Here is a 24,347-nt window from a genome sequence, read left to right as displayed (position 1 = left end):
CACTATCGTCATCCTTGGCTGACATGCCCACAGTACCATGGCACATCTAGGTAGAACCCCTGATGGTACCTTTCAGGTATATAAGTAGAACATCTTTGCTGGGCAAGCCGGAGGAGAAAAAGATTCTATGCTGACATGCTGACACGAGACGCTGAAGTCCCTGCATGCAGACACTCCAGTTAGCAGTCGTCTGACATTACTTGTGGGTTGTCCACTCGAGACCAAGATGGGGTCCTTTGCTTTCTCACATCAGGTATTGGGGTTTGCTCTTTCCTAGGAGGTTCTTGGCTATACACCAACATACATGCTAGGTACACTTAGGTACATCTAGTTAGGGTATGCATCGTAGGAGTACGCACTATTAACTTCATGTATTTATGTGTCTGCATATATTCACTATTTTAGCACCATGGTAGATTTCTACTTTTTATTTACTCTATTGGTGCTTGTAATCGTCTATATCTGTTTCTGTCTCGTGGTTGTTGCAGCACATGTATTTTATGCTAGAATGACTCTGGTTCAATAAATACTTATTGAAAACGCCCCCACCATTTAGTCTGTGTATCTCTCTGAGATAAAGTGAGCACAAGTGACCAAGAAAAAAGTATTGTACTGTTTCCATGATCCCTGAGGGTCAGGGTTCTCATGTTCGATAGTTGCCAGAAACTATTCTCTCCTTGGTAAGGTTGTGGGGCTTTTAGTGGCACTGTGAGCTAGCTGGTCTACATACTAACATATCCTTTGGGGGTGTCTGGAATCAGTCTGGACACCAATCCCTTAGTTTATGTTGTCTAAAACGTAGAGATCCTTTATAGATTTGTAGGAACTACCCGACTAATTCACATAAGTGACATTATAATTTGCAATTAATTCTACCTTAAAAACACAATAAAACACTTCCGCATGATATCTGCTACACAGGCTGAAATACAAATCTTGTTTTTCAGAAAACAAGGGTGTCTAACCTTACAGAAATATGTATCAATCAATTTATTAACAACATAATATCACCAACTTTTCTAAATGTTCCTCCATGTGAACTTCTCACATAGTAGGATTCAATTATGCAACATTTTAAACATTACTTTTAACTGCAACATATGGTTGAACCAGAGTTCTAACATTTTCTTTCATATTAATTGCTGTGAAATACCCTGTTCATCCTTAGTCATCACACAAACAATGTTATGCCCGTGTAGACTAATCTAACCTACCATATACCCTGACTAATACCTACTTCTAATACAAACGCAGAGAGAGCGTTTGGTGTTTATAAATGTGTGTGCAAAATCTCTTCTATATTGAGGCCAACAGGGATATTTGTTTCAAGTTTAGTCATTAGAAGAGTTGGTGCTACTGAGTTGTTACAATAAGTCACAATTGAAATAAAAGAAAAGGTGCCAAAACAGGTAGTACTCTAAAATAATGTTGACCTTGGATATACTGAAGAAATATTTTTTTCTATGTTTATGGAATTTTTTGGCACATATGTACTTTAAAAAACTGAATCAAGATGCCGCATTCTTATGTGATCAAGGCTGAGTCTGACAGATGAAGCGCTTCATGGCAGAAGCTTTGCATTAAACTGATTTTTTCAGCAAACCAATGTGTCAACTGCCTTTCTGTTATACACGGAAGTAACCCAGAACTTGCAAGAAGATACCTGACTCCGTTTCTGTTTTTGCCTCATTCGGTTTGGAGTACGGCATCGGCCAGCTACAAAGAAAGACTGTGACTATTTCTTTTTTTGCTTACTTAGCCTTCAGCCAGACCTCCTCATCTGCAGGTCTAACGTGTCCTATCATTCACATTCTCTTCTGTCCTCCACAGCATACATCATGGGCCAATTCTGACTTTGGCTAACTTTACTGTGAACAATGGCGTTCTGCTTTTTCACAAGGAGCACATCCACACACAAATTATTTTCATTTAGTTCCAGGGACAACAATAAGAATGTGACCTTTTGAGACCAAAACAGTATTTTTTACCTTGGTATGTACCTGGCATCACCTCCCACAATACAAGTTTATAAAAATCATGAAAAAAACATGAGTGGACAAGGTCTAAAAGCTAGCAGCCAACACCAGACTTAATGGCTTTGTCATTGGTCAATGGTTGTTTGAAATGCCATTAATACTTGTTAAATTGTGTGCTCACTGGTTCATGCTTTGGAGTCTCACCTTCTAAATATGTTATCAGCGGGGGGATCTTCCTTCTGAGGAGTTTTGCTAGAAATGGGTAATTTGCAGGAATCAGGTGCTTGAGAAGAGCCAAGACTGAAGTTCCCCTTTCGACATCCCAGCGAGGATATGAAGAAATTACCTGAAAACCCACAACAAAGAATTCAGAAAGTGATTCTTTCATGAGTTCCTATTCTCTAGCCTTTGAAACTTCTGGAAAAGCTACCTTGTTCTCTATGCAGTACTTAGTACCAACCACATTTTGGCTGTTTCTGTACAATGTAAGTAGCATGTGGTACTGATAACCAATTTACTGGAAATAAAACCATCAAATTCAAAAGGATAAAAGCTGAGTTGAATTTAAGATCTCTATTAGTAGGTTGCATAGAAATGGCAGCAAACAACTTGGGAAGAGGGATCTGGTGGAATATGATGGGGGTAGAATGTGATACTCACCAGCAATCTTATGAAGAGTCTGTGTATCGGAATTTCTTTAGCTGTTTAGGTACAAAAGAACGAAGACATGTCATACTCAATCCATAAATTACTGAGCAATACTTGCCAAAGGAAGACATATGGCTGACACACACACTTAAGACACCCAGTAGTACCTGTAAACAAGATGATGGGTGGCATTTCAATGAGCCTCTAGCGGTCATGAGGATTCTTTGAAATTCCTGCAAATACTGGCAAAGGCACCCTTACCACTAAGGAGTGCCCAGGGGTGTACAGTACCTTGACAGCCTATGCTGCAATTCTCTTCCTCCCTCCCTTAGTGGTTGCTGTCAAGGAATGAAAGCTGGAGGAGGAGCTACCTAAGCTGCCATGCACAGATTCCTGCTACAGCTTTCATTGAGGGATAGAAGACTCCAGTGGGATAAGAGAGGATGCGTCATGAGCCGTGGACGTGCTTTACATCCTGAAGGACCATGGAAAAATGGGAGCCATTTTCTGACAGCGGATACCCCAGAAGAAAAGAGGACTCCAGACATGTTCTTGCATATCTATTTTCTAATAAGGTTAACGACCTGGGGCAAGCAAGAACGAGCACATATTTTGCCTGTTCGATTCTGCTCAGGACTCCTAAAATGAGTGACAAATAAATAGACTGTGATACCATCTGACCAGGTCACTTGCACTTTATCAACACATCCACTGGAAAGTTGAGTGGGGAGAGCTAATTGGTTCCCTGGAATTACAGCAATTACAGGTATTCACCACCAGATGCGAATCTCCTTCGTAACCTTGGAGTCAGTCAAAATATTTATTTTCACTTACCATCATTGAGCATGCATCCCTGCTTAGAAGTGAGGGCCAATAACTAGCATTTTAGTATGGAGTTGAAGTCCAAAATGTTGAACCAGAAACATTGCAGAGACAAATATCATAACTAAAAGTAACTCCATGGAGAAATAAAATACATCCCTGTTGCAGTCAGCAAAAGTAACAACACATAAATAGGTACCATGCCCAGCAGGGCATGATCAACATACTAGACTGAAGTAACATCATGCAGAGCAAGAATACTCCAAGGATTGAAGAGGAGCATTAGAGCCCTGAGTAGCCTCATGGTGTGTGGAAACCTGGGACAGTTAGTACATTGCATTAACCAGACTAAGAGCTGAAACAAACAGGAAAGCCACTTTATGTCTGGCAAACTACAAAAAGTATATAGGGACTATTTACAAGCCCCTTGTGCCACCTGTGCATCACTTTTTGAAACACACCAGCAGTGCAACCTGCTGCTCCATATTTACAAGGACAGGTAAAGCCACCCTGCGTGGCTTTTATTGCCCTTGTAAATATGGCCCCTTTACACTCAACACTTTGTGTGGAACAGTGTGTGCCATGGGTTTTGCTGTGAGATTTCCTGCGCAACACCCAAGGCTTCTGCCGCATTTCCAGATTTACAAGAAATAGTACACCTGGAAATGTGTCAGAATGCTACACCTCCCCAGGGGGAGGTATAGGGAGGTGCAACAAGAACAAATATTTTTATTTCGCCTCGTTGTTTACCTCTTTCTACGCGTACTGCATACTGCAGCACATTTAGGAAGAGGAAATTACCTATTGTGATTGTTTTTGTGCACAAAGGTATGCCTAACTGCATAAAAACAAAGATATGCCTTACTTCACAAAAACAACCATCCCTGTGATGCAGCCACCCTTGCACCATGGTACAAGGGTGCCTTCATAGGTGCATGGCAGCTAATTAGGCACCAGCACTGGGAGAGCAAAGGGATCCATTATATCCTTGTAGATATGAAGCATCCCAGTGCTTCGGAATTAACGCAGCGTGGCACAGCCAAATGGCTTGAGGCACAGCAATTAGTTAATTCCTTATGAATAAGGCTCACAGCGAGCAGCAACATCAGCACAGACACATATATCTCTAAAAGGAGAGCAATAAATGTTATTTGAAATATTGACACCCACGTTCTATAGTAACTCAACCATCACATCCTGAGCTAATGGACTGGTTCTTAAACTCATGCCTGATCATGACAAAGTAAGAGGGGATCTGGGGAGTGGAGGAGGAAGCATTAACCACCTTCAATGGTAGATCCCACTGTGTCAATGAGTAGGATGCTTAAGACTCACCACATTCATGAAAGTTGATGCTTGCTTTCTTATCTACAACAAGTAGCATCTGGCACAGTGCTGGCACAGATGAAGTATATGTGAGTAAAATACCCAGGCAAATCCTCAATCGAACACTAGGACATGAACAATGACATTAGCTCAAAAAGATTTTTGAGAAAATAATCAGAAAAACGTTTTGCACATTAAGTGTATTTTAATTTCTATTATAAAACATAATTCAATGATAAAAAAGAGATTTTAAGTACATTTGTATCAATACATGATAAAATATTCCAGCATTGTATCATATGCGTGAATTTACACATGAGTAGGTACATATATGTTACAATAAAAAGATGGTTTCCTGTCTACGCGTTTCGACACAACTGTGTCTTCCTCAGGACTGTACCATCATATTTCTCCAAAGATGATATTCTGAAAAACAGCAGCTTTATCACGTTAGAAACCAAGCATTTCCTCCTGTTTTGGTAATGGTTATTGTAAGCCGGCTGCGTATGGTTCCCGGTGTCCGTATTTGTGTATCGTAATCAGCAGCCTCTCACACGTTCGGCTAGCTCAGCTCGGCTTCAAAAGTTAGTCTACGTAGCCTTGACCATGCTGCATTTAAAAAAATCGCCGGGATTCATTTGCCACCGGTTCGTGCTCAGCCCTGTGAATCACGCAATCAAGACGCAGGGAACCATATGCAGCAAGGCTACGTAGACTAACTTTTGAAGCCGAGCTGAGCTAGCCGAACGTGTGAGAGGCTGCTGATTACGATACACAAATACGGACACCAGGAACCATACGCAGCCGGCTTACAATAACCATTACCAAAACAGGAGGAAATGCTTGGTTTCTAACGTGATAAAGCTGCTGTTTTTCAGAATATCATCTTTGGAGAAATATGATGGTACAGTCCTGAGGAAGACACAGTTGTGTCGAAACGCGTAGACAGGAAACCATCTTTTTATTGTAACATATATGTACCTACTCATGTGTAAATTCACGCATATGATACAATGCTGGAATATTTTATAATGTATTGATACAAATGTACTTAAAATCTCTTTTTTATCATTGAATTATGTTTTATAATAGAAATTAAAATACACTTAATGTGCAAAACGTTTTTCTGATTATTTTCTCAAAAATCTTTTTGAGCTAATGTCATTGTTCATGTCCTAGTGTTCGATTGAGGATTTGCCTGGGTATTTTACTCACATACACTGTTTTGCCCTGACCCAGGAAATTGATCCAAATCAGGGGGTCCTTGTTTACTTGCACATACAGATGAAGTATAGTCATCTTCCAGCATGTAGCTCAAAATCTCTTTCCAAAATCCCTGCAAGAAAGAGCAGCGAATGTGTTATTAGTATCATTAGCATTTAATAAGGCTGCATTCCCACAGATAAACAGTCCTAGCCGGTGGGAGGGTTTCTGGTGGGTCTTCTGGCGATGGGGCTATATTTGAATTATTCCCTTCCTGATACCATTCCTTGCTGATGGGGTCCAAGACAGATTGCTGGTATTACACTGATGTAGCACCAACCCTGTTCAATGCTAAAATCCGTGAATCTATATCCGAGCAATTATTTGCAGAGAATGAGTGCAACATTTATTCTCCAAAAACCCTGTGAGTGAACTGCTTTGTAAATTATCTCATTATCTGCTGTTATCCTCATAACAACCACAAAAGAGAACTATCTTTATAAATGTGCCAGAGTGTGTAAAGCTATGGCTGGGAATGAACGACCCTGTTGATATGAAATATTGGTTCTTGATTTATAATCGGGAAAGTAGCAAATAGGAGATGCAGATTGAGTAGCTATGTTTTGCAATGTGACTGATGTGCCATTCAATCTCGTTTCAAAGTGGCTATTTAGAATAATTTGGAAAACCTCCTGCCTCATTAAAAAAAATGAGGTAGGATTCGACAATCTTCTATGAATGCTGGAAATGCTGGGAATGAGGACTGCATGGGACAGCAGACTTCTATCCCTGCAGCAGAGGAAACAGACTTTACATCGCGTCTCAAATCACGCTGTGCCTTAACAACTTGGTCCAAACCACTAATAATGATAATAATAATGAGATTTATAAAGCACATAGCTGCGTCAGATGCGTGTCCCAGCACTGGGGTATCAGTCCTATTATACAGAGTAAGAATATGAATTCCCCTAATCTAAGTTAGCGTGAAAAAACATGTTTTTAAATTCTTGCGATATCGTATTTCAGATTTTTCTTGCCTAAGCCAAAGTGGTAGGGAGTTCCACATCTTGCCTGCCAGTAGTTGAAGAAATGGCCTCCAATGTGAGCACTTTTGATTCTGGGGATAGATGCAAGAGAGGCATCAGCTGATCTCAGATTTCTTTTAGGAAGATAAGGTGTGATCAGAGGTGAAGATATTTCGGGCCTTTATGATTGAGAATCTTGCGACAATAGCACATGGCTTTGAAATATACCCAATGCCTTAACGGAAGCCAGAGCACCATTGGTAGAGCTGGGGCTGATGGTGAGTGTCTAGGCAGATGAAATAGCAGCCAAGCTGCCATATTCTGCACCCACTGTCGTCTTCTTCATCATGTCTGTGACACTCCGAGATACAGAACAATGCAGTAATACAGTCTCAACATGATTAAAGACTTGACCACTGTCTTTCTGGCAGCTTCTGGCAGGAAGACAAGATGTTTTTAAGGTATTTAAGATCCCAACACAATGCCCTGCAAGACTCGTAATTGCTGTACGTGCCCTAATGTGTCTTTTTAATGCATTCCTTTATCAAGCAAGCCAATACAACCACTTCCCAGAAGGAAAGCGTTGTTGGACTAATGTTGTACTTTAAGTCCAACTCTTTCCCTACAGTTGCTCAGACTGGAGTTGGAATAGTAAATACTATTCCAAATTCCAGTGCTTTCCCGAAGGCAAATCATGGTAACGACTTGGGTGGAAAAGGAATGCATTTTAAACATGAATTCATGGTTCAGATTACTATGTGCATATTTCCCACATACAAACCTGCAGCAGAGAGAGCTTTACTAAAACATGCTATTATGTGAGTTAGTGGATAGAGGATAATGAAGATAACCTGGGAATTGAGGAGTCTTTGGACATTCTGCAATTTATATTTTGTACACTTCTGGTTTATTGACCCACCTTATTTCACATCCTTCTCACTTACCTCATCAGTATTTTTATGGCGTAATGCAATTTTCTTGAGGAGCTGAGAGATTTGGATGTGGATGGTCTCTTCTTCAACACCAGATTCAGGATCCATGTGACTAGTGCCCTGTGAAAATGTGGAAAAGCAAGAGAAGTAAAGTAACATATATTTTCACATCATTTTCACTGTGTTTTCTCTCCTCATGGAGGTTCAAGAGATTTGAGAGTGAAAACATCACAATTTTCAAATCAAGGTTGTAAGCACAGCGAGAACCTCTTGGCTTAAATTCAAATGTGAAATTAAAACCACTAGCCACAAACATGTAAATAAAAATGTATAAATGAGGTTATGCACCCATGCTCCGCTCTACAGAGAATAAACGTATATGGTCATTTGGCGGAGAAGTGTATAGCATTCATATACAGTCAAAATTCCGGTGGACTCACTTATAATATGTAAGGTTCTGATGCACTGGGCACTACATCTGATACATTGCACCTCTGGCACCACAAGGTAGTCTCTCTTGCTCACTACAAAGATTGTGATGCCCCATGAGCCCTCCCCTTGCTGCTTGATGGGGATGTATGTGCTACATTATGGTACTTCTTACACTCAATAAGACAAAACCAGGAACTGCATTTTTGGGAGGCAGTGTTGATATGAAATACTGATTTGAAGTATGTTTGTGCTACTTTGTGTAGGATTTGGTAGTTTGCCCTGTTAGGCATTTCAACGATAAAGCGGGGTATGTAACAGAAAGGAGCCCACTAGATAATGTGTTATCAGTGAAAAACACAGCTTATCAGTGCATTCGCTGAATGCCCATGTGCCTTGTTGCCCAATCACCCAATAAATTTCCCAGTTAGCCCCGGCAAAGTCTAAAGGCCAGTTGTCTCACATAGGCTGGATTGTGTGGTAGGCCTTTGTACTGCATGGGAGCACTGCTGTTGAGACGTGTATGGAGCGAGTCCCATTCTCACAGTGTCTGAGCATCTTATTTCTTTGCACTCATGCCAGTCAACATGTGCATCTGGTTACTAAGATGGGATCTAGGTATTCAAGCACCATTGTTACAATGTGATGAAACATAAGGACAGGCCTCTGGCCTGTGGTAAAAGAAAATATGGACAGTGTCTGGCTCATCTATTAGTTGAGCTTAATGGGAACCCAAGAGTAAGACTAAGCATGGACTGCAGACACTCTGGATTATGGTCAGGCCCCAAGGAGATGGATACCAGACGTCATCAGTGGTGCCCAATCCTCACACATATTACTGAGCATGGACTTGAGTTGTGCATCTTGGTACAACTACTCTGTAACATGGATGCATTGGCCAAGCATGAGGAAGTCCTACCTGGTTCACAGTGATCAAGAAGGTCATGGCACCCCTGCTGTTATGGAGGAATTGGTGAGACCATAAACCACTGTGGCCTACTCTCCCAGAGACACTGACAAAGCCAAGAATACTGCAGTTTTCAGAGACCATGCCACCTGCCATTGCCCATGCTGCCACATATCACCTGCAGCCCCACAAGCACCAGTGAAGAGCACTTATCCAACACCCATTCCTGGCCCCTAGTCAGATGACAGGTGTTTCCTCCAGCTACTAGAGATAGGATCAAATTGTAAGTGCCCAAAGGACTTGAGATGGTCCAAGAAAAGCGAAGAAATAGAAGAAGTGCCCAATACAAAATCATACATGAGGCCTGTGGAAGAGGAGGGCAATGAAGGAGAAAGAGAATAACTGAAGGATATTATCAGACCACTTTCTGAAACTCGTTGTTCACAACAGTGGATGATTTTGCACAACATAAGAGCAGGATAAAAGTTATAAAATTGCCAGAAGTGCCACAGTCTGAATCAAACCAGCTGCAATAGTTAAACTTCGGGACAACAACTCCACTTGCATTTGACATCACTAACTCAGACCCCACAATAGTAAGGGTACACTAGGTTAAACTTTTCACAATAATGGAAAAACCATAGATTGGGTGTACTGGAAGAATGACTCTTGAAGTGAAAGCTATAAGTAAATTCACTTGAGTGGTTTGGTTCACATCATAGGCACCCTGGAATAACAAGACATGAAGAAAAGGCATGTACAGTGTTGGCACTGATGGGCAGCTGCTGAATTTCAGGTGCAAATGTAAGCAGACAAATGGATAAGGGACACCTATAAAAGTAACGGAGGGAGAAAGACGCACTGGAGTGCAAGTAGGGAACATCAAGCTCAAATGAAGAACATAGAATGTCAACGTGAGACTATGGGAACTAACGAGAGGGACATGAGGTCTATATTCCACCACCAGGGGCAAATATGTGACACTGCCGATGTATATTATATGGCAAAGTAACTACATTGGGGCACAAGGGGGCTAAAAGGTCCACTTATTTCTTGTGTGCTGACTACTGTTGCTGTTCCCGAACACATTCAACTACCCAAATATGTACATCTGCCACTTACCTGCTCTTTGATAAGAAGGCTGGTTTTTTTAAGCACATAATCCATCACAGCTCTTCCATTCACATCATAAAAACCTTTGGCTGTTAAACTGGACATTAAACTTAAAGTGGCAAGAATAACCTGTAATTGAGAAAAAAGGTAAGCATGGTTAGTGAGAAACCCTTTTGGTGTATGAATAGGAGAAAATCACACATTCTAGTGAGAAAGTAGCAAGGGAGTGTGAGAAAAACATGCATTCTCTCCTTCCTTTTGTCCACAGAATAGACAGATATACATTGTTATGTGTGGAAAGCCAGTACCTGGATACAACCTTTTAAAGTATGTTGCAAAAAGGGCTATTATGACACTCTGAGAATGAAACTAGAGTCAATTTAATTAAACTGTTTTTACAGAGTGTCTGACTGAAGTGTGATTGAGGGAATATTCAAATATTCCAGGTGGGCTACACCTTCTATAGGTGCCTGAGATCTGATAAAAGATTAAAAAAAACATTGCAAAATATGCCTAGGTAGGTTACATCCAACAAAAAAGCTCTCAGGACCTGATATTGATTACACAAATGCAAATGAGAATTCAATAGGATGTGGATCCCACTGCTGAGGGAATTAAAAAAAAACTAGAGTCATCTGTGGGAAGAATGATGGCCGCTGTCTAACTCCACCTGTAAGATTGAGCAGACATCACAACATGGACAGCAGATAACATATGGGTTGCAGTACTTAGAGTTCATTGTCCCACACCTTGTTGTTTGGTTGATCCATATCACTTTCAAGAAGTCGTTTTGGCTCAAGACCGTAAATAGTCACAGTCTCCTGTATCCAGCTATAGTAGTTAAAATTCACATCCCTAACATGGTTCTGCACGCGGTATATTTGCACAATCTGGCCACAATGGCTTCAACTGCCAAAGGATACATCCATGCTTGATTTCTGTGATTCTAACATTCCTAGCAGAGTCCTGTCTCTGATGTTCCTGGTTTAATCTGAAAAATATCTAAGGATAACTTGGTTTATATCGTGCCCTGAGGTTAAAAATGACAAACCCAATACACCTCTCAAAGAGAATCCATTAGAGACAAAGTTATGGCAATACAGCCTTTTGTTCGTTATCAACAGAAAACAGCTTTGTTGATTTTCCTTTGTGCCTATGTCCTGTGCTTGCTAACATGGTGATTCTGATACGGAGTTACTTGCTTTCTCCATGGCACTGAAGTCAGGCACATTGTGGACATACATGGCATCAAGAAAGTCACATATATTCCAATTTCTACATAAAATACATCTTTTATAACACAATCAGACTTTTCAAACGTGCACATTGAATATTATCCTGTATTATCGATCCACGTTTGGTGAGATTACGCTGAGACATAGCCCAAATATTATTCTTGGTAGAGACATTTGAAATACCCTACACCACGTTTGTTAAAGATTTGAGGAGATACTAATATTCTGAACTTCAAAACGCCTTATTTGATCATCAACATTCTCCTCCTCAGTGAGGGGTATTACAGATCAACTCAATGTGAAATACAGACTAAATATGTTAACAGCATACACAAACTTTCTTTTAACACACACTTATTAAACAATTAGGGATCAGCAGCCTCTGGGATTGGGTCTGAAAATAATGCATTGACACAGACTAGGGCAGGAAAACTGGGATATGTCCACTTGGACAGGGAGACAATGGAACACAAGACACACTGAACTGACAGAAATGGCTGGAGGTTGCATGACCCAACACCTCCACTGAAGACTTGCCTTGGAGAAAGTCAACAGATTGTGGTGTGCAAACCACAGCTCTGAGTCCATGTAAGTAGGACTACTGCACTATGCAAAAACTGCATAACTTAATTAGATTGAGTTGCTAATTATGAAAGTGCTTTAACACACGTATAATAGCTTGATGGTACCTTGCGATTGTCATCCTCAAGTACGTGACGGACAGCATCCAGATAAAAGGCTCCTTCTGAATCTATTAAATAAAGCCATACACCAAATGTTCATAACACATATATATAAGATCAAGATTAATACATAAGTAGTAAAGTTTCCACTATCAACTGTGATTACCACCCTGAGGGTCTTATCTTTCAGTTTTGGTTTGTGAGTCTCTTACTGTGAGCCACATGGGGCTATCAATGCCTTCCTGTTTTGCCGTGCATGTCTGTGTCATCATGTACCACTGAGCGTGTCTGTGTCGACCTGCTCCATATTTTATTTCCCTTTTTGTTCCTGTCCAGTGTCTATGTCAGGATCGGTTTTCACAGTGTCCCTGTCCCATTAATGGCTCACAATGGGAACAATTAACCGAAAAGAAAACAGTGGCACTCCTTTATTTCTTCACCATGATTCACATAATTGAAGTTGATGTAAGCAAGGCTTTATTCATAAATTGCAGTGCTCTACCAGGAAAAGTTGGCAGTTAATGTAGCTGAAGAATATAAAATTGAAGTATTTTGCTTATAGCTGCACCATGTTGGACAAGTAAGGGAGTAAGTTAGGAATACAACTTAGGGCTCCGGATTCTATGACAAGCATTATATCCCTTTAACTATTTTCCCTGCCTAAATTACACACTGCCACCCACCCACTGACAGTCTTACCAGTTTCCGAAAGGAGCTTGCAGAGCAGCTGTAATGTTGTGGCACGGGACTCTGCACCTATCTGCATCAAGCTACTTTCAAAATATTTATGGACCTCACTAGAGTGAGAATGGGCTGAAAGAGTAAAGTGAAACGAAAAAATAGACATAATTGAAAAATTACACAACATAAAATTATGCAAGAAGGAACTCAACGCTGGGGAGCAGCCCATCAAGGCCATTCTTCAACGCATGTCCAGGAGGTATGTTATCAATGGTCTGCAACATTTAATGATGATCTTACGAGCACATGGTACTCATGTGACTACTATAGCTGTATATAGTAAACTGGGCACCATATTCCAGTAGCACGCCAACCAATGTACTGGGGGGGAGATAAATACTGAAGCAATAGTAGCTTTTAAGACGATCAAGTTACGTGCAGGGCAGTGTACAGAAATTAATGTTACAGAGGACCTGATCCCTAGTAAAGGCCAATATATACTTGCATTATCACAAATATATACATACATACATTTATGACCAACTCACCCAGTGACAGGATAATAGCCGTGGACAACTTGAGTGGCTCTTCTGTTTCATCGGAAACCCCACTTGAGGGTGTGCAGATCTGCCAATAACAAAGCCATAATAAATAATAATAGAAGCTAGGCTATCTGAAAGCCAATCCCATACATCCAGACAGCAAATAACTTCCAGTGGGGGAATGACAGCATAGGAGTTTGTCAGGACTTGTGGGACCATGATCCATACCACGCTACAGAAAAATTAATTGTGTGGAATACAGCATATTCAGGGTGCCCGATATTGGTGGAAGTGCAAATTCTCAGTTACCACTCTAAGATGGATGCCTTAGTTTCATATGGTTTTTGGATAGTTTGTAGACTCAGAAGTCTGGCGAGATTGCCGAAGGTAGTGGTACTTAATGCTTTTAACAAAGCTGGCACTAGTGGCGGCTATTCAACGTAATCAAGACGAAGGCTGTTGTTACACTTCATCTTGGTTTATCTCTGGGGACGGTAAAGCTGTTACCCTTTTGCATCCTACGGTGTCTGGCCAGCATAGTGGGTTGCATGCTTTTCAGAGCAGGCCTTTTTTGCTTCACTTTTTGCCCATTTTACGTCCCAGGTCTCTAGTCAGCAGAGTGGGGAGCGAGTGTTTCTGTCGGTGGCTTCATTAGGGCCTTTTTCTGTTCTCACCGCCACTTGCTGTTTCTGCTGTACCAATTCATTTTTTTTCTTTACCGGCATTCAGTTCTCATACTTTGGTCCTCATCAGAGATGCTTGTTTCCCATTCATTCCAGATTCCACGTGCCAGCATTGCTATTTGGAATTTCATGCTTATGGCCGTCAAGTTGTGCACCTGTTTTCAGAGGGCCTTCTTATTTGTGGACTGGAGTCTTGAATGCTTCAAGTTTGGATGGTAAGGATATTCCAGAAATGTTGTGTATTTGGATTATTTGAACTAAATTGTGGGGTAGTTTCTGCACATATTGACTTTAGGAACCTTAGCGGGAAAATACTGATTTTCCTTTGATTCATGGCATTAATCAAATGTATATGATATAGACATATTATTATTAAATATATAGATTTAAGATTGGGTGTACTGTTGTTGGGAAACTCATGAAGAGTCCAGTATATGTTATATGGTAAAGTCTAACTGGACAATTGAACCTCCGAGATAAGCTTTGTTAGTATTATGTCTCTGTTGTAAACCATTGTTATTGGGTACAGCTTTTTTCTTTCAGGTCTCCATCCTTGGTGTTCCCCCTGGGTCCCATCCCTTCCCTTTCCCTGTCACTCTGTTCCTCTGTTACCTATTATCAGAGCCAGAGCTGCCGAGAGGCAGACTTATGGGTGGTTCTTGCAGTGGAACTCTCAACACTGGCAGATTTATATCCATTGTCTTCTTTCTTTGCATCCTAGAAGCAAATTGGTTCATATAGGATTTTTATGGATTATAATTTAATATTTTATGCAAGAGAGTTCCCAAATGTTGCCCTTTAAAAACACTCCTACTATAAATTGGATTAAGGTAGAAACTTTATTTGTTACAATATGTTACACAGGAAATATCTGTCGCCTCCCACTGAAATACTTTGTTTGTCCTCATGTATATACTTACCAGGTGATGCAAGACGGCAAGCACGGTTGGCACAGTTCCATTCAGCGCTCTGCAACTCTTAGTAACAGCTGCCTTGATGCATAACTCAAGGGTCTGCAAGGAGATAAGAAAATTGAGATGAGGCCAAAGGGCAGTTTGTGCAAATGATGATGGTCAGTGGTGAATTACAAACTTCAAAGTGTAAATTCTGTCTGAATGCAAGAGTGGGTTGGTGTGCGAATGAGCTCTCTTGTGTACTAATTCTAAATACATATGACCACAAGTAGATTTTGACAGATGACCGTGCTTATGTCTAATTTTTTCTTTCCTGGTTGTTCTGTTTTCTTGACTCACAGTGCCTTAAGATCTCTCAGATCCACGTAGTGATTTCTGTAGAGGTTATCTGTTGGAGTCAGATGTTGGATTTTAGTCCATCAAGGAACCAGAAGAGAACATGTTCAGCATTTAACAGGGGCATGACTTAACACATGTAGCCTAGACTCACTTGCCATCGTAGGCCCTGTATTCTTAGCCAATGTTGATGATGGCCCTTGCCATGGTTGTCCTCGTTCTCTTGGTGGTTCTAGTTCTCTTGGTTGTCTGCTACTCCTTCTTCTTATGGCACTGTCTAGATCCTCTTGGCCATCTTAGTCCCTTCCTTCATGGCCTTGGTCTTCCTGCTCCTGGTCTTCCTGCTGGTCTTGGTCTTAATGGTACCCATCAGTTTTGTTGATCTCTCTTTCCTTTTCAAATCATCATTCTGCATTTGCTTTTCCTGTCCCTAGTTCTCCTGATGCGTGTCCCGTTGTGATTCCCTTGATAGTTGTATCCTCTTGGTGGACTTGGTAATCCTAGTGTTCCTGATCTTCCTGGTTGCCCTGGTCCTTTTACTCCTCTTGGTCATTCTCCTCTTCCTGGTCTTCCACCTATAGGTTTTCCTCTTCATGCTCCTGGTTTAAAAGGTCTTCCTTTTCATAGTTCTCCTAATCTTCGTATTGATTTTCATGTTCTCCTTTTTCTAGGTCTCTTCCTCCCGATCATCCTCTTATTCTTCTTTCCCTTCTGTCAACTCATATTTTCCTCAAAATCATCCTACTAGGCTTCATCTACATATTCTTGGTCCTGGTCTCTAGGTATTGGTCATTGGCCGTAAGTAGCCCAGAGATCCTACTTCTGTTAAAAGGATTATCTTTACCATGGTGCTTATTGCTGTGTCCCTCCTAGTTGTTCTTCTGGTGCTCTTGCCCTGGTGTTCTCCAATCTTTTCATTCTTCTGATCCCAGTCCTGCTGGTCCTCATGATCTTCATTGTCCTTATGTTCATGGTCCAGCTAATCTTGGTCATCCTCTTCCAAGGTCCTCTGGATCCTCTGGTGCTGTTACTCCTAGCAATCCTGGTGTTGGCCTTCAGGTTTTTCATGGTGGTCATGGTGGTGGCTGCTGTTCTGGACCTCCTAGCCTCCGCTTTCTCTTCATGGTCTTCTTCCTCTTACTGGTCTCCCTCCTCCTGGTTTTCCTCCTTATTTTCCGAGTCCTCTTAGAAATCCTTTTCCTATTCTTCTTGGTCTTGATCCTCTTGGTTTTCCTAGTTCTTGGACATGGTATTGGTCCCCTGTTGGTTTAAGTTTTCCAAATCCTCTGGTGGTCCTGGAGTTTCTAAACTTCTTGGCTGTCCTGGACCCTCACCTCCCCTTCTACTCATCCTCATGGCCATCTTCCTCCTCCTCATTCTGTGTAGGGTCTTCACAGTGGTGTAGGTTCTCCATGTTGACCTGCCCATCTTCTTCCTTCTTGTTCTGGTGGTACTGGTCCTCCTGATGACCCTCCCTTTCCACTTGCACATCCTTCTTCTCCATTCCATTCCATTCCAAAGTAGCTTTATTCGAAGTATACTCATAAAAGCACAAAACAAACAACATTTAGATACAGTTAAAAATGCCTTGGCTGGATAGTTAAAAATGTTTGATAAAACTTAGATCTCAGAGCAAATGGACAAGATAAAAGTTACACCCAGTTAAAATAATCAATCACATGCAGTGGCCAGGCTAGGGAAGTTCAAATTAATGCTCACTAAAGAATTACCCAGATTTAGGTTTCAGCCTTATAGCCCACGCCCATCCTAGGTATTTGGCTACCGCTATTGTGATAAATGGTAATGTGTTGGTGCGCATAAGCCTTTACGCTTCGGCACTCCTAAATGTGCAAAGTAGGTTGCACACTGGAGCCAGCCAAACTCGCCTAGGGAGTGCATAGGCGGGACAGGCAAAGAGCACGTGGGCAACTGTTTCGCTATGACTCCCACAGTCAGGACAGATGTTATCACTTGTGGGAGTCCACCTGGACATAAGGGACTTTAAAGGTAAGGAGCCTGCCCTGAGTTGGAAGTAAAGCTTCCTATCTCTCGGCCTAGTGATATTATCCCAATAGGATTCTAATCTGGGTGTGAGTTTTGTTTCTAAGAAGATTCCCACCATAGAAGATGAGCCAGAGTTACTCCAAGCATTAAAAGCAGCCCACTCCCAATGCTTTTCTTTTAGGATGTTTTCAGAGGGAAAAGAAGCCTCTAATGGGTTCTCCCATAGCATTCTCATTCCCAGGCCAATCAGGCTATTCCTAAAACCTCTTAACCAACCGATTTTGTGGAAGGCATCAGATTTATGATGAGAGTTCAGATGTCGTTCACAACCTGCACCAATATAAAATCGGACGCAACTTGGGGACATCAATAATAGCTTTCCTACCCAAATCATATCTAAGTGGCTTAAGAGGGGTGCTTCGTGGGAGATTGGTAATGCTACGGAGGAACTTATTTTCAGAAAGTGTTAAAGGAGCTGCTTTCTCAAACCCCCATAATTTGGCACCATAAAGCGCGGAGCTAACAGCTTTAGATTCATTAACTTGGAGGACTGGTCTAATTGGTTTTGTTAGAGACCTTTTATGCTCCAGACTTAAAGCTCCCGTAACTTGTCGATGTTTCAGGGCTGCTATCTATATGGCAGTCCCACTTAAGGTTCTTCTTTAACTGTATACCCAAATAGGTAAAAGCCCTGACCAGTTCAAGTGGTTGTTTATTCATATAAACCCTCCCCTTAAAACTTCGATGCGGATTAAAAGCCATTAATTTCATTTTTGACACATTCACTTCCAGGCCTCGAGCAGCACAAAAATCTTCAAAAATTGATAGAGCTCGCTGGAGGCCATTAGGAGTCTTGGAAATAATTAATGTGTCATCTGCAAACATTAAAATCGGAATTTTTACACCTGCTAGAGAAGGGGCATCTGTATTCACTGGCAACAAACGGTCCACTATTCCATTAATATACAAAGAGAATAACGTTGGTGCCATGGCACAGCCTTGCCGTACCCCTCGTTCAACCAGAACTTGGTGGTGACCCTACCCTGCCCACCCCAGCGGATTCTAGCATGATTGCTCACGTGTAGCCTCATTACGAAGGTTAGGATGTTGTCCGAAAGTCCTAATTCCCTCAACGTCACCCATAACCGGGAACGAGGGACAAGGTCAAAAGCTGAACGTAGATCAACAAAGGAAGCGTAAAGGCTGCCCTTGCCCAATGTCACAGTCTTCCACTATAAAAGAATAAAATGAATGACTTGATCAATGGTGCTAGTGTATTTACGGAAACCCTCTTGGAAAGGGGACAATATACAATTCTCTTCAATCCAGTCTAAGATATTGTTCAGGATCAACCTCCCAACTACCTTCTGAATCGTATCTATCAAGCTGATAGGTCTGTAATTCCCCGGTTGAGTTTTATCTCCTTTTGTATATACTGGAATTATCACGGCCCCTTTCCAGGAAACCGGGATCGGGCACCCTGGGCTGTTGCATTTGCCATCAACAAGATGTATCTACCCCATCGTATTTTGTCGTAGAGGAACACATCCGCAGGGACACCATCGGGTCCTGGCGCTCTACCTCCAGCAACTGCACTAAGAGCTGCTAAAACTTCTTTGTCATTAAAAGCCTCATCAGTATAAAAAACATAACTAACTTCTTCCATTTGATCATCTAAAGGGTTACGCGCATATTGGGGCCTAAAGTAATTAACCCATCCTTCATGAGAGACATGACTTAGGGGATGATCAGGTTGACCCCCTCTGCCTCACTTAATGATATTCCAGAATAATTTGGTATTATTTTGCAAACTAGATTCTTTTAGGTCCTGCCATCTAAGCTCATCCCATAGGCACTTGGCTTTATGGATAGCTTTTATGTATTCATATCTTGCAGTACGGACAGTACCCATTTCCCCAACCCTGATAGCATTGCCAAGGGCAATTCTTGCTTTCATAAATTCATTGTTATATCACCGAAAGCGTTTGGAGTCAGCTAGTTTCTGGCTTCTATGGCGCTTAATAAAGTGGCTACTTGTACATCTTCTCCTCTTTGGCCTCCTGGTTCTGGTCCTTCTGGTCTACTTCATTCTACTTATTCTCCTGGTTTTACTGATCCTCCTCTTTGTCTTGGGCATGCTGGGCCTTATGTCCTTGGGGTCTCAGTCATCCTGGTCGACTGTGGTTTTTGGCTGCCTGATCCTCCAGGTTTTTCCCATGGTCCTCCTGCTATTGCTTTCTCGTCATTATCTTGGAAATCCAGTTCCTTGTGTTCCTAATCCTGCTAGTGATCTTGGTCCTCCTCCTGCTCCTCCATTCAGTTGTACTGAACTTATTGGAGAGTCTTGTTCCCTTGTCCTCCTCTTCTGTTTGACCTCCCTTTCACCCTCCTGTTTCTCCCTGTTCATCCTACAGGTCCTCTAGTTATCTTCCTGCTTCTCCAAGTGATCCACACTCCACTAATGTAGTCTCATCCAAAGTCAGCAAAATACACCCTCAAGCCAAAGGGCACACTTAGATGTAGCATGGGTGGATGAACACTATTGGAAATACATTTTCCCCTTTTTTCCTGTTAGATAGTAAAATACAGACATAATTGGGGTGCTCCTCTAAAACCTGGATCCATGTATGCGCCGCTACATCTGTTTCACTATTAACAGTTGTGGACCAGGATTGCTCAATGTCCCTCTTGCACCCCTGCACACTGTGAACCATGGGAGTACAGAGGAGCCTAAAAGGATAGTGTTTGCTTATGAGAATCAAAGGCAACGTGGAGGCAGGAGCTGCAACACAGAAGATGGGTGACGACTAAAAGCAGTTTTAGGAACACATTTAGCTACACAGATGCTAATGAGGAGAATGATCACCTGCAATTAAGGCTTGTAAGACTCATTGGGGGAACAACCTCAAATGATGTATATGTTCAATATGCCATACAACAAAATTCGGTCATGTTTTTATGTTTGTAGCTGGTATTCAAATTTTTATTACAAGTGGAGACTGTCAAAAGAAGGACTTGTAAGGAAATTTGAACATCCTGTCCTTTTAACTGTAAGTGCTCAGACCTAGCAGAAACTGTTCCACTTTGGGCCTCAACATTAATCTACAATTCTCAAGCCTTAAAAATAATAGTTCTGTGGAAATGAAAATTGGCAGATTGGAGACGTAATGATTCTAATAGTTTGTCCACCAAGGTCTACGTCACTCCTGCCTTTTCAGCTAATACAGTTCGCACGTCTCTAACTACGGACTCTTTCCTTTGCTAATATTTGTTTTTATAGCAACTAAAAGTAGTATTCTATAATTCCAACACATTATTGATTACCAACATGATAAATTTCCAGTGCTCCTCTCAAGACTTCACTGTTTTACCTGTATGTTCGGTCACCAGGAGTGCAATGCAAAGTCATTGGGCTCCTTAGTGAAGGTCATTTGTAAATTTACTTGTATTTCACAGGGTGTAAGCAGCCTCTCAGACTAGAGAAAATGCAATGGCACACTGTTTGTTATAAGAGGTCACTAGGGCTTTAGTAAGCCCAATTACTGCTTGGGACCTATGTCAGGGCTCTAGTGACTGACGATCTGCTGTTTTGTTATGATTAACACATCAAGATGGAGCATCAGTATGCTCAATTTCACTTCTATAACCAATTTTACTTACCCAGTATCACAACAACAGGTGAAGCACATTTCAGCACTGTTGATGTTTATTTAAATTCTAGCACAATTGCTTCGGTACACATTTCTCCTTTATTAATCCCGATTTCATATGTAACAAATACAAATGTGCATTTTGCTTCTCTGACTGCCTTCATGGATTGTGTACTAATCACAATTGAGCTGGTTCAGTATTTGGAATTAATGTTGGAAAACTATAGTCCCTGTAATCCAAAACAATACACCAGCTCAAAACTGAAATAATTACCAGGCGTGAATGTGTCAAATAGTGGGGAATTACTGTCCAAATTGGTGTGGTGGTTCTATTTCCCAGGGGTATGTAAGGGGCAAACTTGGAATCATACATTTTTCCTACATCCCAAAATTTCTGATACCCACAACATTGGTACTGTTGGGAGTGGAATGCCAATATGTTGGCTCAATGTACACATGATGGAGGCCTGAACCATCTCACAACTCCACCTGTGGTGTAACTAACTCACCAATGGAATCCTGTAGTTCTGTATTCAACCCTCCTTTCTCAATAATGTAGTGTTTCATTGCAGCTAATCTCTCATTATGGGATACAGTGTTCCTTATGAGTGGATCATTTGGGATTGGTTGAAGTGGCAAGCATGGACAGCAAATAAAGGTCACACTCACCGTGAGCAAACGAAATGCCATATCAGCAGGCAGCTGGGGCTGGAGCCTTTCAACTTCATTGACCAACCAAGGAAGCTCCTTATCTAGTTGCTCCTCTGGCAGAACAGAGGCCAAATTTCCCAGAGTGGTGATGACCTGCCCCCAGACCTGTTAAGATAAATTACACCAGGTTTTCAGTTCCACACACTAGACATTAACTACTAAGAAAAGATGAGCCACATGTGGAAGTAGAGGGTTCCCCGGAGAGGCAGCTGCACTTGACATCTGTTCACTAGGAAGTGATTCTGTCATGCAAAGGCAGTGGTTTGTTTCACTGGCAGAATATTCCAATAGACAAAACTGATTCTCTAAAATAGAAATGTTATCCATGAATTTGTTTCGCTCTTGTCTTATTTGGATGAGGGTTCCCCACCCACTCTCTCTATTTTCTCCCTCTGCCCAGCTCTTTAAAAAAATATATATTTCCCCTGCCTCCTATATATGGACAGGTTGTGGTAGACATAGAAAATACACTACTGCAGCTGCGATTTTATTAAATTGCCCTAGAATCTAATTCTGTCACTTTCTTTTTCCAAAATACTTATTACACTTACTGTTCCCTAATACTTAAGTATTATAGCATGGTTTAGCTTTGATTTTGTTTTATATATCTGACCTGATAGGAATTTGATACTTGGTCGGGTACAATAAAGGTTTTTACACATTTTATTCAGCTACATAAATAGAGATCACAAGTCTGGGTCAAGAGAATGAATTTCATATTGTTTTGTATTTCATCAAATGAAGTATATATGCAAAGGCAGAGGAAGGGGTAGTCAATGTGTATGCATCAGTTATCTCACAAAACGTAACAGCTCTAAACCTTCATCCACTGCACTCTGTTCCTTCCCCACTTTACCAACTCACCTCCTGCAGACTGGGGATGGTTTCAAGAAGAAATACCTTACAGGTTGAGTAGGCTTCAAAGAAAAGTGTGACTAGAGGAGTGTCTACACTGGAAGCAAACTGGCCTGATAACATCTCAATGACTGCACAAAAATAAAAAAATTACAGTTAAGTTCAAAGGCTTAAGTGTTGCATTAATCTACACATGTACCACCTTGTCTGGTAGTGCATAGGACATACTGAGGAAAAACAGTGCAATGTTTCTGCTGATAGGAAATTATTTTTTAGCAGGTATTAGACTCAATTCACATAGGTATTCTCTGACTCTCATAGATACTGTAATGGTATCCATTTCGATCATGCATCCTATTGCACTTTTGAAGCATTCTAGACAATATATGGTAATAATTCCACATTACTGCATCTCATTGTATTGAACTAAAATGAAGGAAAGGCAGAATATGTGTCACCAGAGTACTTTTTACATTCAATTAGCAACAAAGCAATTTAGTTTGTACAGTTTTGTTGTTTATGAAATAAGAGTGGAGAAATCGGATTTTGCACAATTTATTACTGTATGACAATATTTGCCCTCTTGGCAAAATAAAAAAAAGTATGTAAAAATATAAAAGATGATGCATCCGAGCATTCCTTATCAGTAATTTTGTGAATCATTTCATGTGGTTAACAAAGAAGTGCTGGTTCAGATATCACCAGAGTAAAAAAGTGGTGTAATGATTTTGCACTATTCTGCTAATCAGGCAGGAAGACACTACACTGGTTTTAATCTCACATCTAAATAAACACTGATTCATTCAATTTCCTATATTAAGCATAGCAAAACGTGTGAAATCACATTGCCCCTTTTTCTGTCCTAATATTGAAAATGTTTAGTTGGGAGCAAATCTTTCTTCCTGCATTCTTTATTTTTCAAGAGGTAAAAATATGTTTACTCCATGATTTGCACCAGTCTAAATCTTTACTTAACACGGTGACTAGTTTGCAATTGTGCGAGCTCTAGGTTGCAACAAGATGTCTGTGCCATTGAAGTGAACAATTACCTCTGGGAAATGATGTACAATTTCTACAGGTTTTAATGCTTCACTTCCTAGGGAGGTAAGTTCACAACATAAGGCCTGATTCAGGCTGTGGCAGATGGGTATCCCATCACAAACGTGATGGGATAGCCCGGCCCTCTTATTACACATACAATAGGATACAACTTGTCCACCAAACTCTAAATCAAGCTCTTCGTTTTTTATTACTGAAAAGAATAGGGTTTTTCCCGGAGGTGCACTATACAGACTAGAGATGTGTTCCAGTCATTACATGGCAAACTTGACACAGCAGCTCAGCATGCCAGTTCAATTGGCAAATGTACTAGAAAGTAGTGGAGTTACACATTATGCAGACCATTGTTGCAGTTGAGTTCTGATTTGTGCCACAAATGAAAGTTTAGTGCAGATAAGTAATCAGTTGTTGAAAACAATGGGATGAATAGGGACTGTTATTCTCTGCACCAATCAGACATAAGAAATTGCATCTCTTTGCATGAAGGGTGCTCTCAGGAAATGTTACAAAAGTGAACTTAATAAAGGTGTCCTCTCCCAACACTCTCCCAACCATCAAACCGAACGCGACCGCTCCACCAGCGCAGGTGCACACCAAGACTAAACCAATATTT

At 41.1% G+C, this 24,347-nt stretch overlaps 1 protein-coding gene across 1 annotated transcript in view; it reads right to left on the bottom strand.

Annotated features, from left to right (window-relative positions):
- LOC144798072 (maestro heat-like repeat-containing protein family member 2A) overlaps nt 1–22,227 on the bottom strand; it is a 124,562-nt gene extending 102,335 nt beyond the window's left edge. The window contains exons 1-9 of the mRNA XM_078668846.1: nt 21,779–22,227; nt 15,126–15,218; nt 13,529–13,607; nt 12,999–13,112; nt 12,306–12,367; nt 10,391–10,510; nt 7,945–8,052; nt 6,055–6,108; nt 2,181–2,322 (exon numbers count right to left, since the gene is read on the bottom strand). Coding sequence (XP_078524972.1) covers nt 2,181–2,322; nt 6,055–6,108; nt 7,945–8,052; nt 10,391–10,510; nt 12,306–12,367; nt 12,999–13,112; nt 13,529–13,607; nt 15,126–15,218; nt 21,779–21,799 — 793 coding nt within the window. The 5' untranslated portion in view covers nt 21,800–22,227. The remainder of the gene's footprint in view (nt 1–2,180; nt 2,323–6,054; nt 6,109–7,944; nt 8,053–10,390; nt 10,511–12,305; nt 12,368–12,998; nt 13,113–13,528; nt 13,608–15,125; nt 15,219–21,778) is intronic.
- Between the last annotated feature and the right edge of the window lie 2,120 nt (nt 22,228–24,347).

Source organism: Lissotriton helveticus, chromosome 12, assembly GCF_964261635.1.
Source record: "Lissotriton helveticus chromosome 12, aLisHel1.1, whole genome shotgun sequence".
NCBI classification, from domain to species: domain Eukaryota; kingdom Metazoa; phylum Chordata; class Amphibia; order Caudata; family Salamandridae; genus Lissotriton; species Lissotriton helveticus.
Note: the sequence above shows the minus strand (reverse complement) of the source record. Positions and strands in the feature narration are given on the sequence as shown.